Source organism: Chiloscyllium plagiosum, unplaced genomic scaffold (genome assembly GCF_037043375.1).
Source record: "Chiloscyllium plagiosum isolate Xiang-an unplaced genomic scaffold, Cpla_swu_hap1 HiC_scaffold_35, whole genome shotgun sequence".
Lineage (NCBI taxonomy): Eukaryota > Metazoa > Chordata > Chondrichthyes > Orectolobiformes > Hemiscylliidae > Chiloscyllium > Chiloscyllium plagiosum.
Window position 1 is genome coordinate 66253972 of NW_028270173.1, and position 19016 is coordinate 66272987.

The window sequence follows — 19016 nt, forward strand, 5'->3', positions numbered from 1 at the left end:
CATACACAAGTTGAAATTAAAGTAGATGGAGTGTAGAAGTCGGAGAAAATGCTGAGGGTAAATGAAAACAAAACTGTTTAGGGTTTTCATCTGGGATGGTTGGAATCAGCCTGCTTTCATTTCGAAGCAAAGCTTGGAGAAATGAATCCGAAGGTTGTTTCTTGATAATTTCAGGTATAATACTTCACACATTTTTTGAGGAAAACAAGCAGGGCGACGGGAAAGTGGAGCAGAGAGGCATTAACACCAAACACGGCTATTTCCAAAGTGTGGCGGTTTTGAAAGCAGGAATGTCCCTGGGGAATGAGAAAATTCAAAAAAGAGAACGAAACTGCAACATATAGATCAGATCATTCGGCAGTTCAGTAAATTTATTTTAGGTGAACAACTTGCGTGGACGTGTGGAATGATCTGACAAATAAAAGGCGTTCAGAACAAAATGCATCACGAATGTATAAATGTTCCTTTAATTCATTTAATTCCATATTAGCCTGTTTTTGGCAAGGTTACCTTTTCTGCAGTTTAAACATTTCAATTATGTTATTTTGCTTTGGGAAAGAAATTGTTGCATTTGCTGACCAAAGCACGACAGCACCCTCCAAGTGACATTATTCATTTCGCATACCACTGCTTAATATGTCTTTCATAGTATTTATCTTCCTGAAGTGTTTTAATTCCAATTGTCAATCTTGGGTCAATATTTTTCGTGTTACGTGAGTGTCAAGAATTCCTGCAAATACTTGAACACCTCTCTTTCAAAAAAAAGTGAACATTTAGTTTTAATTCAATCGATTTCAAGAGTTCAAACTAAGTATACAATATGCAAACCAGATCCAGGGAATTGTAGTTACGATTTATTAATTAATATGCCTTTCAGTGTAAACACATACTTCAAACCATTCTTGAGCTCTTCCCTGAATTTCTTCTGTGTCAGTCCATAGATGCAAGTGTTTGTGCAGGAACTGAGAAGTTGCAACATAAAACCAACCTGTTGCACTATATATATCGGGCTGCTGTAATATATGTCCGTGTAAAAGAAATTCAATACTGGCCACTTTAAAGAATGCACAAGATACAACATCCATAATAAGATAAAGTTGACAGAAATGCTGAAAAGTAAAATCATAGATTTTCTCCGATTCCTCATCTCTGCATCTCTGTGGTCGTCACTGACCCTTTGCAGTGCCCTGCGCACTCTATTTGCCATGATAATATGTCTGACAGTTAGAACGTTGAACAATAATATTAAAAGGATTGGTAAGAGAGGGGTTATGATGCTGTCAATCCATTCAAATGCTTTCCACAGGCGGGAATTGAGATAGTCAGCTGTCACAACACAATACCACGGCACGTTGTCGATTATAATGGCAGCTTCATTCATGTAGTAAAAGGGGACAGTCCTCAGGCAGCTTAAAACAAAGACAGAGACAATGACCACTCCAGCTGTTTTCTTTGTGCAGTATCTTGTCTGTATTTTGTGACAGCAGATAGCAACAAAGCGATCAAAAGTGAATGCAACTGTAAACCAGACAGAACAGTCTACTGCAACTATATATGCAACAGTATTTATAGAGCACACAGGAGTTAGAAACAGGAATTTAATTGAGAGATACATGATATTAATTCGGTGCAATATAACATGGATAATTACGACTGCGAGATCAGCCACTGCCATAGCCACCAGATATTCCGTGATGCATTTTGAAAGACCGCATTTGCCTCGAATCAGGATCAAAATTGCAACCAGATTAACTGTAAGAACAAGAAACATATTATTGACTTGCTGTCCATTCCGCATTTCTTTCTGAGAACACTCATGCATTAAGATAAAACACAATATTGAATGGTTGACTATTGTTAATAAGCAGGGAAATAATTTGACATTGTCAGAAATGAAAATTGATTCCTAGAGTTGCACATAATGCAATGAAGTTGCGCCGGGAAAAAGAAATCAACATCAACTTTACTCAGTTTCTGAAGCAAGTGTTTCAAAGGAGAATGTATGAGTTTAACAGTATGTGAATTCAAAGTTTATCATCTTTAATAATTGCAAAAAAAGTCCTTGGGTCTTTTTTTACTGCACAAAGTGAAGCATTCTTTCTTTTGCGAGAAGTCTACTGTATGTATCATGAAGATTTTTCTCATCTCCTGGAATTACGTCTCTGCTTCTACTTTGACATTCTGTTACAGTTTAATTCATCAGCATTGTTTATTAATTTGTATTAATACAAAGTCACATTTAATGCAATTAAATAATCTAATAATATAGGATTCTCCTCCTCAATGGGAGGCCATTGACTCCACTAAGACAGCCTCAAGTTATGCATAAAATACCTGACTTTGTAAAAATAAATAAAATCAGACATGTGACGTCGTGTTTCTGGCAAGAACAGCATTTACAAGTCATTCCTCCGTGCCCAGGTGAACTTGTTGTCGAGCTGTCTTACTAAACCATTGCACTGCTTGAAGCGAAGTAGACAGTTCCGCTTCACGGAAGTTTCCTAAATTTTGACTAAGCCACTGGGAATGAAAACAACTTGGATGGCAACTTGCAACTGATTCTATTCCGATCTGTTGTGCTTGTTCATCTAGATTCTAGAAGCTGTGCAAAAGAAGGTGTCCTCACATGATCAATATAGTTCGTGAAATATTTCAGGTGTAACAAACAAAGTTCGATTCGATTCTCTTTGATAATACCAAAGTACAAAGTGTTCTTTATAGAATATGTGCTTTACTATTGCTCGGCAAAATACTGTGGGGATATCACATGGTTGATAGAATGCTGCTCAGAGAAGTCATGTTCTCTTCAGCCAACCATAAAAGCAAACAAAATATCAATCAAATGACTTCTACGCACTGCAATAAAATATTATATAATTCGGAAATTGTGACTTTTTGTTGTTGAATCGCTACAGTGTAGAAACGGATCCTTCAGCCCAAGTCCACACTGACACTAACCCACCGGGACGCATTCCACCTGCCCTATATTTACCCCTGACAAAAACTCCGCACCTACACATCCGTGCGCACTATGGGTAATTTAGCATGGTCAATCCACCTGATCTGCAAATATTTGGACTGTGGGAGATAAACAGAACACTCAGAGTACGCCCAAACATGGAGTGTATGTGCAAACTCCACGACGCCAGTTGCTTAAGAGTGGAATTGAACCCGGGTCCTTCAGACTATGCGGCAGCAATGTTTACCACTGAGCCATAGTGCAACCTCTCTGTAAAAACGTAAGAAAAAGATTGAGCTGGAGGGAAAAAAAATCATTGGCGAAAACCAAAACACTACAGTTCACAGTAAACAGTCAAAATATGGCATAACATTCACACATTATTTGTTTAGTTTCGTTCCTGTGTCTTACCCGGAATACTGATGGCTGCAAGAACGGGGTAGTAAATTAGGTCTATTTGGTATATAACTGGGTAAAACATTTCCCCAATTAACAACTAAACTCTGATGTGCGTGTTCCAGCAGAATGAAGGCACAATGAGAACAGCTTGTCGATGCATCGCTATTAATGCATAAACTTTCCTCTCTGGAGAGTGTCAGTTAGGTCATATGCACCGAGATATTATGCGCGCTTCAATGAAAAACGACGGAAATAACAAACTGTCTTCACTCTAATGAATTAGCGGACTTTTGTGCAGTATGATGAGTTCAATACAATCTGTGCAAAACAGAACAATTCATAGTTTTTGAAGTTTCTCAGAAGTTGGAATTGAAATATATTTGAGGATTTAAAAAATCACTGATCCTCAAAAGTCCTAGACTATGGTTAGATTTTCTACAGTGTGGAAACAGACCCTTCGGCCCAGGGTTCCACACCGAGCCCCCGCGAAAAGTAACCCACCCAGATCCATTTCACTCTAACAAATGGGTAGTTTAACACGACCAATTCACCGGACCTGCATGTCTTTGGACTGTGGGAGGAAACCGGAGCACCCAGAGAATGTGCAAACACCACACAGGCAGTCGCCCGAGGGCGGGAATTGAACCTGGTACCCTAGTGCTGTGAGGCTGTACAGGAAACTACCGAGGCACTGCACCGCTCACAAGCTTGGTATTATTTCTTATTCAAGTCCAAAAATTATTAAGCTTCAATCAAATCTTTATTTTTTCAACTCTCAGCTGTTTTCGAAAGAGAACAGCACTTTCAAATTACCTCACAACATTCAAAAGCCAAAGCCAGAGATAATATTCGCTCTGCCATTTGTCTTTTGCAGATCACGATGGCTATATATTTCTTAGTCAAAACTCTCTGCTTTTGGTTTTAATTACCACTTCAAAAATGTTAGACAAGCATTGTCGATCAGCCAGATAGCCTGGAGGGAACAGAACCGTTCTTTGCCAATGCTTCACGTGAGCTGGTCCATTGGGTTTTTTTTTCAGACTAAGGTAGACAGATGTTTGCTACGTAAACAGAAACAGATGTTACCTGTACTAACCGGGCGTACAAAATTCAAAACAAAACAGTCATTGAATTATTGAAAGTCAATGTTGGCTTTGCATCTTAGTGAAATGCATGTTATTCTAATTTTTCCATTTCGACATAATTAATTGACTGACGTTGAAATAGCCGGCTTCCCAATCCCGTGGGAGCTCGCTATGCACAGGAATCAATGCAAGGGGTCGGAGAGGACGACACGTTTTGTGAAGCGAAACGATCATTGTCAGTCATCTGTGAATATTAAATTCCAGTATTGCTTACACTCCTGATACGTTTTACTAATAATTTGTCAGCTGTTCTTCTTATTATGCATCAATTCATAGAACACGCTAAAACTTCCAATATACTTAATATTCCAACTCTTTTGCATGTAAATCGAAACAGGTTGGCTTCTATTCGATGAGAAATTGGCCAGCAAAAAGCAAGAGAAGAATGTTCAGCCAATAAACAAGGAGCATGTCCCTATATTCATTTATTTGACCTTAAGTGCACACTTTGTCACACATGTCGAAACGGATTAACAGTTCGAAATTGTTTTCCAGCGTATTTTTTGGCGCCCAGTTCTGAAGAAGTTTTGTAACATTCTCGAAACACTTCCCACACAGGTTGCCTGACCTGCGTAATTTTCGCCAGATTTCCCTCTGCTGTTTCAGATTTTGAGCTTTTGTAGGATTTTGTCTTGTGTTTGTTGAAGAGAATGTTGCCTGAAATCACCAATCAGACAGAATGCAAAATAAAGCATTTCCTTTCATTAGAGGCAGTACTTGGTGAAGAGATTTTGCTCGAAACGTCGATTTTCCTGCTCCTCGGAAATTGCCTGACCCGCGTTGCTTTTCCAGCAACACTCTATACTTGCCTCTGATCTCCAACATCTGCAGTCCTCACTTTCTCCGCAGTACTCAAACTGTCCAATGATGTTCATTTCGATGCTGCACGGTAAACTTTACTGAATTTATTTATTTGGTTTCATGTCAGACTTTATTCTGTAAAGCTACAAGAGAAATCTAATTCTGTACTGAAGTTCACCTCGATTTACAGCTTTCATGTGCAATACAAAAATGAAATTAACTTTATTCCTAACACAAACTACACTCACACTGCTATTTATTTCTGGAATAAAGTCGCAGGGCCTTTAATATGACAACTAGTGCTGCTTCAATCTTAGCTTGTGCGGTTATTACTTCATGCCTTCAACTTCAGCAGATAGTCTACAGTTATTTTATCTCCTTTCCTTTATTTTTAATGACACACGCAAATTATAGAGAAAACTTTCCCGGAGTTACATATTTCCAAAACTGTTCTGAATACATGATTTTAAAGCATTGCGATGGGGATCTTCATTCTAACGGGGTTGGGAGTGTTCCTTGTTGAAGTTGTGACTGCTTTTCTACAGATGTAGGAAGTTGCCTCAGCTTGGAATTATACAAAACCATCTTTTTCCGCTGAGCTTTTATTCTGTATTTTGAATGAGTTGCAATAAATTTGGAACGTCCAAAGGAGGAACAAATCACACTTCATAATTAATCAACATCACAAATATAGCAAAACGGTTTTATTCATGTTTTGAATTGAAAAAAATATTGTTCCCACATTTCATCTGCAGGCTTACAAGTATATAAAATTCATATCCGTAACGATTGGAAATTGGCTAGATGAATCTCATATCTGCTCTCTCTCGGGAAGCGTTGGGTTTAGATTACTTACAGTGTGGAAACAGGCCCTTCGGCCCAACAAGTCCACACCGACCCGCCGAAGCGTAACCCACCCATTCCTGTACATTTACCCCTTTACCTAACACTACGGGCAATTTAGCATGGCCAATTCAAATGACGTGCACATCTTTGGACTGTGGGAGGAAACTCACGCAGACACGGGGAGAATGTGCAAACTTCACACAGTCAGTCGCCTGAGGCGGCGAATTGAACCCGGGTCCCTGGCGCTGTGAGGCTGCAGTGCTAACCACTGTGCCACCGTGCCGCCCACTAATTGGTGAGATCTTAAAATATTTGCAGGTGACACAAATATTGGCGCGATGATATGGGCAGCATAGTCACTCAGTGCTTGGTACTTTTGCATCACAGTGCAAGAGACCCGGGTTTAATTCCAAACTCAGGCGACTCTGTGTGGAGTTTGCAACTTCTCCCCATGCTTGAGTGGGGTCTCTCTGGGTGCTCCAATTTCCTTCGACAATCCATATGTTAAGATTGGTGTAGATTCGATCTACCAAACAATAGGGTTTGCATGAATGTGTGATAGTCAAGTCGAAAGCGCAATTCTACAACTGCCATAATTCATCTGGTTTAACAAGCTCGGTCTTTTTTTCGTCAGAGTGTAGGAGACTGATGTGGGGCATATAAAGGTGTAACAAATCATGAAAAACATGGATACTTTGAATTCACTCAGTCCTTTCCCCTGGGTTGGTGAATAGAGCGCTGGAGGGCATCAGTTTACGTTTAAAGGGTACAGAATAAAAGGTAATCTGAGGGGTAATTTTATTACACAGTGAGTGGTATAACAATGGAAGTCTTTACACTGAATGGAATTCAAACCCGAGAGGCATACGTTTATGAATTTGCAAAGCATCAAGGAAAAATGTATGGCAAACATATGCTCATATTATGTATGTCAACCGATCCTTTAATGCTCATTGTCTGAGAAGAGACGCTGCAGGCGAATTAATTAACATTTTCCAACACTCATGAAGCTTAACTTCTGGAGTAGGTTGTGTTACATATTGTTAGAGGCGAAGTCCTCTCTTCACAATGAAGACTGCATACAACAGGCGCTACCATATTCCTCAGTAGGTTAATTTTCAAACAAACATGGCTCTGCAAACCTCGCGAAGAATGACTGATGTGAGCCACAGTTAAAGGCAAAGTGGCCAGAGTCCTCGTGTATCATAGGGCTGCTCTGTCATTAAACTGACATGTTGACGGTCTGATCAGCAAGTATACTATTTTGTTTAGAGTATTTTTTTTTGGGGGGGGAGGGGGTGGGAGTGGAGCAACATACCGGCGGTAAGCAATTGGACCCAGGTTTCTGGAGCAGAATCTGTCACTGCTGCTCAGAGGGGAAAGGGGAAGAGGAGCAGAGGTTTAGTCTTAGGGGACTCCATAGTTAAGGCTCATTGGCGATTGGAGGTGTTAAAGTAATGCAGCAGGGAGATGGAAACCTGCATTGTCTTTCAGTGTACACAAGAGGGAAGTGAGATCAGGGATAGTTTTGCCAAGTTGGGAAAGAACACTGACAGCCAGGATGTTGTTTTGAAATGTATGTGCTTCAATGCCAGGAACATCCGGAAGAAGATGGGTAAACTTGCAGCATGGGTTGTTACTCGGGAGTTCAATGTTGTATCCAATGCAGAGACATGGCTAGAGGACGGTCAGGAATGGTCGTTGCAGATTGTTGGATTCAGATGCTTCAGCCAGAACAGAGATGTTGGTAAAACACGGAGGGCGCTGGGCTGCGGGGTGACATTGTTACTCAAGGGTAGTGTTATTGCAGCTGAAGGAAGGTCTGAGGACGTATCCACTGGGGTAGTTTGGGCTGGGGCTAGAAACAGGAAAGGAGATCTCACACTTTTGAAAGTTTACTATAGGTCTCTGAAATGTTCCAGGATGTAGAGGAACACACGGGAGGTGCCAAATTGGATAAGGTACTGGGGAATGAACCCACCAGGTGTTAGATTTGGAGGTAGGTGAGCACTTTGGCGAGAGGATAGGATGGGAAAAGAAACTGCAGGGGATGGTCACACTTGAAATGTAGAACTCATTCAATGAACTGCTATTGCAGATCCTTGATAAGAATATAACTATCAGACAGGGAGGAAGTTGTCGAGTGAGGGAGCCATGATTTACTAAAGTTGAAGCTCTTGGCAAAAGGAAGAATAAGGCTTATGTGAGGATCTAGGTAGGGGGTGGGCATGTTTTAGGATAGCCACAAAAGATCTAAAGAGAGGGTTAAGAAGAGCCAGGAGGGGACATGAGAAGTTGTTGGCAGATGGAAACAAAGAAAACCCTAAGGCCCTCCATATGCACATCAGGAGGGGAGAATGACGAGAGCAAGATTAGGGGCAATCAAAGACGGTAGTGGAAAGTTGTATGTGGAATCTGAGGACACAGGTTAAGTGCTCAATGAATGCATTTTGTCAGGATTCACATCGGAAAGGGGCAATGTTAGTGATAATACAAAGATACGGGCTACAAGATTAGATTGGATTGAGGATGACAAAGAGGAGGTTTTAGCAATCTTGGAAGATCTAAGCATGGATAAGACGCCGAGGCAGGATGGGATTTATCCTTGGATTCTCTGGGAAGCCAGGGAGGGGATTGCAGAGCCTTTGGCTTCAATCTTTATGTCATCATTTTGACAGAATTACTGCCAGAAAACGGAGGATAGCAAACGTTGTTCTTTTGTTGAAAAAGAAAGGATTGGTGACAACCCTGGTGATTATAGGCCAGTAAGCCTTACTTCGGCTGTGGATAAGGTTGGAAACAGATATCAGAGACAGGATTTATAATCATCTGGAAAGGAATACGTTGATTATGCATTGTCATCACGGTTTTGTGAAGAGTAGGTCATGCCTCACTCAACTTATTGAGTGATTAGAAAAGGTGACCAAACAGGTGGATGAGGGTAAAGCAGTTGATGTTGTGTATGTGGACTTCAGTAAGTAATTTCATAAGGTTCCACACTGTTGGTTATTGCACAAAATATGGAGTTTCGGGATTGAGGGTGATTTAGCGGTTTGGATCAGAAATTCACTAACTGAAAGAAGACAGAGGGTGGTGGCTGATGGGAAATGTTTGTCCTGGAGCTCAGTTATGAGTGGTGTGCCGCACGGATCTGTTTTGAGGCAAATGCTGCTTGCCTTTTTTATAAATGATTTGGATGTGAGTGTAGAAGGATGGTTTAGTAAATTTGTGGATGACACTTTGTAGGCAGCATTGTGGATAGTGTCGAAGGATGTTGTTGGTTACATCGGGGCATAGATAAGATGCAGAACTGACTCACATTTGCCAGATGGAGTTTAATGCCAAAAAGTGGTAGTTCACTTCAGGAGAAATAACGGGAATGCAGAGAACTGGGCTAATGATAAAATTCTTGGCAGTGTAGATGAACAGAAAGATCTCTGTGACTTGGTGCATAAATCCTTGGAAGTTGCCACGCAGGTCAATAGGGTTGTTAAGATGGCATATGGTGTGTTGGTGTTTATCATTAAGGGGACTGAGTTTCGGAGCCACATCCTTATGGTACATGCTTCAGCTGTACAAAACAGTGGTAAGGCTTCACCAGGAGTATTGCGTGCATTTCTGGTCAACACATTGTTGGAAAGATATGGAAGCTTTAGAAAGTGTTCAGAGGAGATTCAAGAGGATGTTGCCAGGCATGGAAGGAATGTCTTAAGAGGAAATGCTGGGGGAACTGAGGATGTTTTCATTAGAGAAAAGAAGGTTGAGAGGTGACTTAATCAAGACATACAAGATAATCAGAGGGTTCGATTGCGTGGTCAGTGTGAGCTTTTGTCCTCAGATGGTGTAGGCTAACCCGAGGGGACGTAGCTTTAAATTGAGGTGTGATAGATTTAGGACAGATATCAGATGTAGTTTCTTCACTCTGCGTGTAGTAAGGGCGTAGAACGGACTGCCTGCAATAGTGGTAGACTCGCCAATGTTAAGGGCATTTATGTGGGTATTGAAAAACAAATGGATACGATGGAACAATGTCGCTTAGATGGGCATCAGATTAATTACACAGGTTGGCACAACTTTGAGGGCCAAAAGGCCTGTATGCGCTGTGACATTCTATGTTCTGTGTTCTATGAAACCCCAGTTTTGGATGCTGTGAAGTAGTTGTGCGAACCACTGAACCACCATGCCTACCAATAGAATGCATTATGGAAAATTAATTGCTTTCCTCCTTTGAAAGAAAATTTATAACCTCATGCACATTACCGAGCAATGATGAATAGCAAAAGCAAGCAACAAAATTTACACAGAGCTGGAGAACAATTTGAAAGCATTGACGAAGAATGGAATGGTGGAAACTATCAAATGGTACTTAGATTTAGAAAATGTAGCTTAGAGGAGCTGAACTTAAGGCTAACGGGGGATTGAATGACTTATTTTATTTCTCTGGGTAGGAGCTAACGGCTATAAGAACCTCAAAGTGAACGTATTTTCAACCTGTTGTGACGTTACATGGATTAAGAGAGGAATGTAAGATTCGATGTTATTTTGCTGATTTTACTACTTGACATGTGCAGAACTGACATTCGAGGAAACACCAATAAAAGAAAAACTGAATGGAATTGACCGAATTAATGTTAGTATCAAGAATGCAATTATGTTATGACTGATAATGATATTGCATGACGATCAGATAATTTAATGCTGACAAATTTATAATGACAAATACAAGTTGAGATTAAAATAGATGAAGTGAAGAAATCCGCGAACATGGTGAGGCAGGAATAAAACAAAGTATTCAGGGCTTTCATTTGGGAATTCTGGAATTGGTTTGCGATCATGTTGAAACGAAGCTGGGTTAAATAAATCAGAAGGATGGTTCTTGACAATTTCAGGTATAATACTGCACACATTTGTTGAGGAAAACAAGCAGGGCGCCGGGAAAGTGGAGCAGAGAGGCATTAAAACCAAACAGGGCTATTGTCAACGTGTGGCAGTTTTGAAAGCAGCAATGTCCCTGAGAATGAGATTATTCAAGAAAGAAAATGCAACTGCAACACATAGATCAGTCATTGTTCGGTTGTTCAGTGAATTTGTTTTAGGTGAATCACTTGTGTGGCCGTGTGGAATGATCCAACAAATATAGGGCGGTCTGAACAAAATGTATTCCGAATGCATACATCCTTCTTTAGATCATTTAAGTCCATGTTCGCCTATCTTTGATGAGGTTACCTTTTCTGCAGTTTTAACATTTCAGTTATGTTCTTTTGCTTTTGAAAAGAAATCATTGCATTTCCTGACCAAAGCAGGACAGCACCCTCCAAGTGACATTATTCATTTCGCATACCACTGCTTAATATATTATTCGTACTATTTATCTTCATGAAGTGTTTTAGTTCCAATTGTCAATCTTGGGTCAACATTTTTCATGTTACGTCAATGTTAAGAATTTTTGCGTCCTGTGCCATTACTTATGGCAAATTAATATCTATTTGTAATGTATTTCCCGCACATAATTGAACACCTCTCTTTCTTTAAGTAAATTGTTGACATTTAGTTTTAATTCAATCATCCCGAGAGGTTTCAAGAGTTTTTAACAAATGCAATATTCAATGCAGATCCAGGGAATTGTAAATTCCATTTTTTAATTGACATGTCTTTCAGTGTAAACACATACCTCAACCCATTCTTGAGCTCTTCCCTGAATTTCTTTTGTGTCAGTCCATGAATGCAAGTGTTTGTGCAGGAACTGAGAAGTTGCAACATAAAACCAACCTGTTGCACTATATATATCGGGCTGCTGTAATATATGTCCGTGTAAAAGAAATTCAATACTGGCCACTTTAAAGAATGCACAAGATACAGCATCCATAATAAGATAAAGTTGGCAGAAATGCTGAAAAGCAAAAACATGGATTTTCTCCAATTCCTCATCTCTGCATCTCTGTCGTCATTACTGACCTTTTGCAGTGCTTTGCGAACTCTATTTGCGATGAAAATATGTCTGACAGTTAGAACATTGAACAGTAATATTAAAAGGATTGGTAAGAGAGGGGTTATGATGCTGTCAATCCATTCAAATGCTTTCCACAGGCGGGAATTGAGATAGTCAGCTGTCACAACACAATACCACGTCACGTTGTAGATTATAATGGCAGGTTCGAGCATGTAGTAAAAGGGGAAAGTCCTCAGAAAGCTGAAAACAAAGACAGACACAATGACCACGCTGGTTGTTTTCTTTGTCAGTATCTTGTCTGTATGTTATGACAGCAGATAGCAACAAAGTGATCAAAAGTGAATGCAATGGTAAACCACACAGAACAGTCCACTGCAACTATGTATGCAACAGTATTTATAGAGCACACAGGAGTTAAAATCAGGAACCTAATTGAGAGGTACATGATACTAATTCGGTGCATTATAACATGGATAATTACGACTGTGAGATCAGCCACTGCCATAGCCACCAGATATTCCGTGATGCATTTTGAAAGACCGCATTTGCCACGAATCAGGATCAGAATTGCAACCAGATTAACTGTCAGACCAAGAAACGTATTATTGACTTGCTGTCCATTCTGCATTATTTTCGGAGAACACTTATGCAGTAAGATTAAGCACTATATGAAATGTTTGACTACTGTTCCTAAGCAGCGAAATAATTTGACATTGTCAGAAATGAAAATTGGTTCATGGAGTTGCACAAAATGCAAATAAGTTGCTTATGTTAAATCGCACTGGGAAAAAGAAATCAACATCAACATTACTGAGTTTATGAAGCAAGTGTTTCACAGGAGAATGTATGAGTTCAACAGTATGTGAATTCAAAGCTTATCACCTTCAATAATTGCAAACAAGCCCTTGGGTCCCCTTATACTGCGAAAAGAAAAGCATTGTTTCTTTTGCGAGAAGTCTACTGTATGTATCATGAATTCTTTTTTTTCTCTTGTCCTGTAATTACGTCTGTGCTTGTACTTTGACATTCTGTTCCTGTTTAATTCATCAGCATTGTTTTTTAATTTGAAATCAGAAAGGACAAAGTTTATGCAATTAAACAATCTAATCATGTAGAACTTTTCACCTCAGAAATTTGGAGGCCATTGATTCAAATAAGATCGCCTCAAGTTATGCATAAAATGTCTGATTTTATTTTTAATAAATGTGACATAGTGTTTCTGGAAAGAACAGCATTTGGGAGCCATTCCTCCGTGCCCAGATGAGCTGTCTTATTAAACAACTGCATTGCATTGCGTGAAGCATTGTAGACAGTTCCGCTTCACCGACATTGCCTGAAGTTTGTCTTAGCAACTTGGAATGAAAACAACTTGGATGGCAACCTGCAACTGATTCTATTCACATCTGTTGTGCTTGTTCATCAGGATTATAGAAGCTGTACAAAAGAAGGTGTCCTCACATGATCAATATTGTTCCTGAAATATTTCAGGTGAAACAACAAAATTTGATTCGATTTTCTTTTGTAATCCCAAAGGACAAAGTCTTCTTCGTAGAATATGCGCGTTACTATTGCTCGGCAAAATACTGTAGGGAAATCACACAGCTGATAGAATGCTGCTCAGCAAAGGCATGTTCGCTTCAGCCAACCATAAAAGCAAACAAAATGTCAATCGAATGACTTCTAAGCACTGCATTAACATCGTGTATAGTTAGGGAATTATATGAAATAAAATTAGATTGACGATAATAAAAGTTGAATACAATTTCTTGACCATGGATCGTACAAACATAAAGTTGTGTTTCTGCTCTGGTGTCTGTACAATTGTTGTTAAACACCTGAGAATTTTTGAACAGTAAAGCTTTGAATTTTGTCACTTTTTATAGCTGAATCGCAATGGTGTCGAAGTGGATCCCTCAGCCCAGCATGTCCACACTGACACTAACCCACCCGGACGCCTTCCACCTAACCAATATTTACCCCTGTCAAAACCTCCTGCGCAGTATGGTTAATTTAGCACTACCAATTCAACTGCCTTCCACATCTCTGGACAGTGGGAGATAACCAGAGCACCCAGAGTAAACACAAACAGGGGGTAAATGTGCAAACTCCACGACGGCAGCTGCTCAAGAGTGAAATTGAACCCGGGTCCCTCGTCCTGGAAGGCAGCAATGCTTACCAGTGAACCACAATGCAATCTCCCTGGCGAAGCTTAAGAAAAAGGTTGAGCTGGAGAGAAAAACAGATCATTGGAGAACACCAAAATACAGCTGTTAACAGTAAACAGTCAAAATATGACATAAACATTCACATTATTTATTTTAGTTTCTTTCCTGTGCCTTCCCGGGAATACTGATGGCTGCAAGAACGGGATAGTAAATTAGGTCTATTTGATATGTAACTGTGTAATACATTTCTCCAATTAACATCCAAACTCTGATGTGCGTGTTCCAGCAGAATGAAGACACAATGAGAGCAACTTGTCGATGAGTCGCTATTAATGCAAAAGTTTTCCTCTCTGTAGAATGTCAGTTAAGTCAGATGCACCGAGATATTATGTGCGCTTCAATGAAAAACGACGTAATTAATAAACTACCTTCAGTCTAATGAGTTAGCAGATTTTCGAGCAGTATGACGAGTTCAATACAATCTGTGCAAAACAGAACAATTTATAGTTTTTGAAGTTTCTCAGAAGTTTGAATTGAAATGTATTTAATGCTAAAAGAACATCACTGGTCCTCCAAGGGACTCGCCTATGATTAGATTTTCAACAGTGCGGAAACAGGCCCTTCGGCCCAACAATTCCACACCGATCCTCCAAACAGTAACCCACCCAGACCCATTTTACTCTGACAAATGGGCAATTGCGCATTTCACCTAACCTGTAGGTCTTTAGACTGTGGGAGCAAAACCGGAGCTTCCATAAGACCCGAAGACAAGGGGGGAATGTGCAAACTTTATACAGACAGTCGCCCGCGGCGAGAAACGAACCTGGGATATTGGTGTTGCGAGGTTACAGTGCTCACCACTGAGCCGCACATATGCTCTGTATTATTTCTTATTCAAGTCCAAAGATCATTAAGCTTCAATCAAATCTTTATTTCTTCAACTCTCAGATATTTCAGAAAAAAGGACAGCACTTTCATAACATTACTTCACAACATTCCCTTTCCCAAAGCCAGAGATAACATTCGCTCTGTCATTTGGCTTTTGCAGATCATGATGCCTTTATATTTCTTAGTCAAAACTCTCTGAGTAAACTCTGCTTTTAGTTTTAATTACCCCTTCAAAAATGTTCAACAAGCATCGTCGACCAGTCAGATAGCTTGGAGGTAACAGAACCGTCCTTTGCCAATATTTCACGTGAACTGGTTCTTTTGTTTTCAGACTAAAGTCGACAGATGATTGCCACGTAGACATTAGCAGATGTTTCCTGTACTAACTGGACGTACAAAATTCAAAACAGGATAGTCATTGAATTATTGAAAGTCAATATAGGTCTTGCGTCTTAGTGAACACGCTAAAACTTCCAATATACTTAATATTCAAACTTTTATGCACGTAAGTTCTTCAGTTCAGAAGAAGTTTTGTAACATTCTCGAAACACTTCCCACACAAGTTGCCTGACCTGCGTAATTTTCGCCAGATTTCCCTCTGCTGTTTCAGATTTTGAGCTTTTGTAGGATTTTGTCTTGTGTTTGTTGAAGAGAATGTTGCCTGAAATCACCAATCAGACAGAATGCAAAATAAAGCATTTCCTTTCATTAGAGGCAGTACTTGGTGAAGAGATTTTGCTCGAAACGTCGATTTTCCTGCTCCTCGGATGCTGCCTTACCCGCGTTGCTTTTCCAGCAACACTCTATACTTGCCTCTGATCTCCAACATCTGCAGTCCTCACTTTCTTCGCAGTACTCAAACTGTCCAATGATGTTCATTTCGATGCTGCACGGTAAACATTACTGAATTTATTTATTTGGTTTCATGTCAGACTTTATTACGTAAAGCTACAAGAGAAACCTAATTCTGTACTGAAGTTCACCTCGATTTCAGCTTTCATGCGCAATACAAAAATGAAATTAACTTTATTCCTAACACAAACTACACTCACACTGCTATTGATTTCTGGAATGAAGTCGCAGGGCCTTTAATATGACAACTAGTGCTGCTTCAATCTTAGCTTGTGCGGTTATTACTTCATGCCTTAAACTTCAGCAGATAGTCTACAGTTATTTTATCTCCTTTCCTTTATTTTTAATGACGTTTAGATGCTCCCATACAAATTATAGAGAAAACGTTCCCGAAGTTACATATTTCCAAAACTGTTCTGAATACATGATTTTAAAGCATTGCGATCGGGATCTTCATTCTAACGGGGTTGGGAATGTTCCTTGTTGAAGTTGTGACTGCTTTTCTACAAATGCAGGAAGTTGCCTCAGCTTGGAATTATACAAAGCCATCTTTTTCCGCTGAGCTTTTATTGTGTATTTTGAGTGAGTTGCAATTAATTTGGAAAGTCCAAAGGAGGAACAATTCACAATTCATAATTAATCAACATCACAAATGTAGCAAAAAGGTTTTATTCATGTTTTGAATTGAAAAAAAAATATTATTCCCACATTTTATCTGAACGCTTACGAGTAAATAAAAATCATATCCGTAACGATTGGAAATTGGCTAGATGAATCACATATCTGCTCTCTGGCGGGAAGCGTCGGGTTGTGAGAAGTTAAAATGTTTGCAGGTGAGACAAATATTGGCACGATGATATGGGCAGCATGGTCACTCAGTGCTTGGTCCTTCCGCATCACAGTGCAAGAGACCCGGGTTTAATTCCATCCTCACAATGACTGGTATAACAGGGAAGTCTGCACACTGAATGGAATTCAATCCCGAGAGGCAGACTTTTATGAATTTGCAAAGCATCCAGGGGAAAGGAATGGCAAACATATGTTCGTATTGTGCATGTCAACGGATCCTTCCATGCTCATGGACTGCAGAAGAGACTCTGCAGGAGAATTAATTAACATTTTCCAACACTCATGAAGCTTAACTTCTGTAGAAGAATGTGTTAGATATTGTTAGAGGCGAAGTCCTCTCCACAATGAAGACTGTATACAACAGGCAGTACCATATTCCTCAGTAGGTTAAATTTAAAGCAAACATGGCTTTGCAAACCTCGACATGAATAACTGATATGAGCCACAGTTAAAGGTAAAGTGGCTAAGAGACATCGTGTATCATCGGGCTGCTCCGTCTTTAAACAGACATGTTGACAGCCTGATCAGCAAGTATACTATTTTGTTTACAGTATTTTTGGGGGTGAAGGGGTGGGAGTGGAGCAACCTACCGGCGGTAAGCAATTGGACTCAGGTTTCTTGAGCAGAATCTGTGACTGCTGCTCAGAGGGGAAAGGGGAAGAGGAGCAGAGGTTAAGTCATTGCGGACTCCATCGTCAGGGGTCAGATAAGAGGATTTGTGGGAAAGAGAGCGCCTCACGATTGGTTTGTTGTCTCCCAGCTGCCAGATTTCGTGATGACTCTGATCATGCTTTCGGGAACCTTGAGGGGGAGGGGGAGCAGCCCCACGTCGTGGTCGACATAGGCACCAACGGCATAGGTAGGAAGAAAGGTGGAGATCTATGGCAAAAATTCAGGGAGCTGGGGTGGAAGCTTAGCGATGCAACAAACAGAGTTGTTCTCTCTAGTTTGTGACCCGTGCCTTGTGCTAGTGAAGTGAGGAACAGGGAGGGAACTGTGCTGGACACATGGGAAAAGGGATGGCGCAGGAGGAAGGGTGCGCAGGAGGAAGGGTTTTGGATTCTAGGATAATTGGAGCTCTTTCTGTGGAAGGTGGGATTTCTACAAACAGGATGGTCTTCAACATAACCAGAGTGGTAACAATATCCGGGGGGGGCGGGGGGGCGGGGGTGGGGTGGGGGGGGGGGGCGGTGGGGAGGGTGAGTGGGCGGTGATTTTCTAATGCTCATTGGGGTATAGTTGTGTTAAAATAATGCAGCAGGGCGATGGGAACCTGCATTGTATTTCAGTGTACAGAAGAGGGTAGTGAGATCAGTGATAGGTTTGCAAGGTTGGGAGAGAGCACTGACCACCAGGACGTTGTTGTGAAATATATGTGCTTGAAAGCCAGAAGCATCCGGATGAAGATGGGTAAACTTGCAGTATGGGCTGGTGCCTGTGATTTCGATGTTGTGGTCATTGCAGAGACATGGCTAGAGGACAGTCAGGAATGGTCGTTGCAGATTGTGGGATTTAGATGTTTTAGCCAGAGCAGAGATGCTGGTAAAAGGAGGGGGATGGTGGGGTGCGGGATGGATAGTGTGGCATTGTTAATCAAGGGTAGTGTTATTACAGCTGAAGTAAGGTCTGAGGACCTATCCACAGAGGTAGTTTAGGCTGAGGTTAGAAACAGGAAAGGAGAGCTTACCCTTTTGGCAGTTTTCTACCAGTCTTTGAATTGTTCCAGGAATGTCGAGGATATGATAGCAAAAAAGAATCGCAACAGGACTGGGAATGCTACAGTTGAAGGAGTTTTGATGGGTTAGTTTTTGTTCAATGTGTGCAAGAGGGTTTTCTGACACAGGGTGCAGAGTAGTCACGGCACGGTGGCACAGTGGTTAGCACTGCTGCCTCACAGCGCCAGAGACCCGGGTTCAATTCCCGACTCAGGCGACTGACTGTGTGGAGTTTGCACATTCTCCCCGTGTCTGCGTGGGTTTCCTCCGGGTGCTCCGGTTTCCTCCCGCAGTCCAAAGATGTGCAGGTCAGGTGAATTGGCCATGCTAAATTGCCCGTAGTGTTAGGTAAGGGGTAAATGTAGGGGTATGGGTGGGTTGCGCTTCGGCGGGACGGTGTGGACTTGTTGGGCCGAAGGGCCTGTTTCCACACTGTAAGTAATCTAA

The 19016-nt window shown here is 40.8% G+C and overlaps 1 protein-coding gene across 1 annotated transcript; it reads right to left on the reverse strand.

Annotated features, from left to right (window-relative positions):
* Nucleotides 1-847: 847 nt before the first annotated feature.
* Nucleotides 848-3440, reverse strand: LOC148141076 (putative G protein-coupled receptor 139). The gene is made up of 2 exons (XM_087979076.1): nucleotides 3371-3440; nucleotides 848-1752 (listed from the first exon to the last, which is right to left on the reverse strand). The coding sequence occupies exons 1-2, from the start codon at nucleotides 3438-3440 to the stop codon at nucleotides 848-850; spliced, it is 975 nt and encodes a 324-aa protein (XP_087835202.1).
* Between the last annotated feature and the right edge of the window lie 15576 nt (nucleotides 3441-19016).

Coding starts and splice junctions, on each gene's coding strand:
- LOC148141076 (XM_087979076.1), bottom strand. CDS start 3,440: ATGTTTTACCCAGTTATATACCAAATAGACCTAATTTACTACCCCGTT. Junction 1,753..3,370: donor TGCAGCCATCAGTATTCCGG/GTAAGACACAGG, acceptor TTGTTCTTACAG/TTAATCTGGTTGCAATTTTG.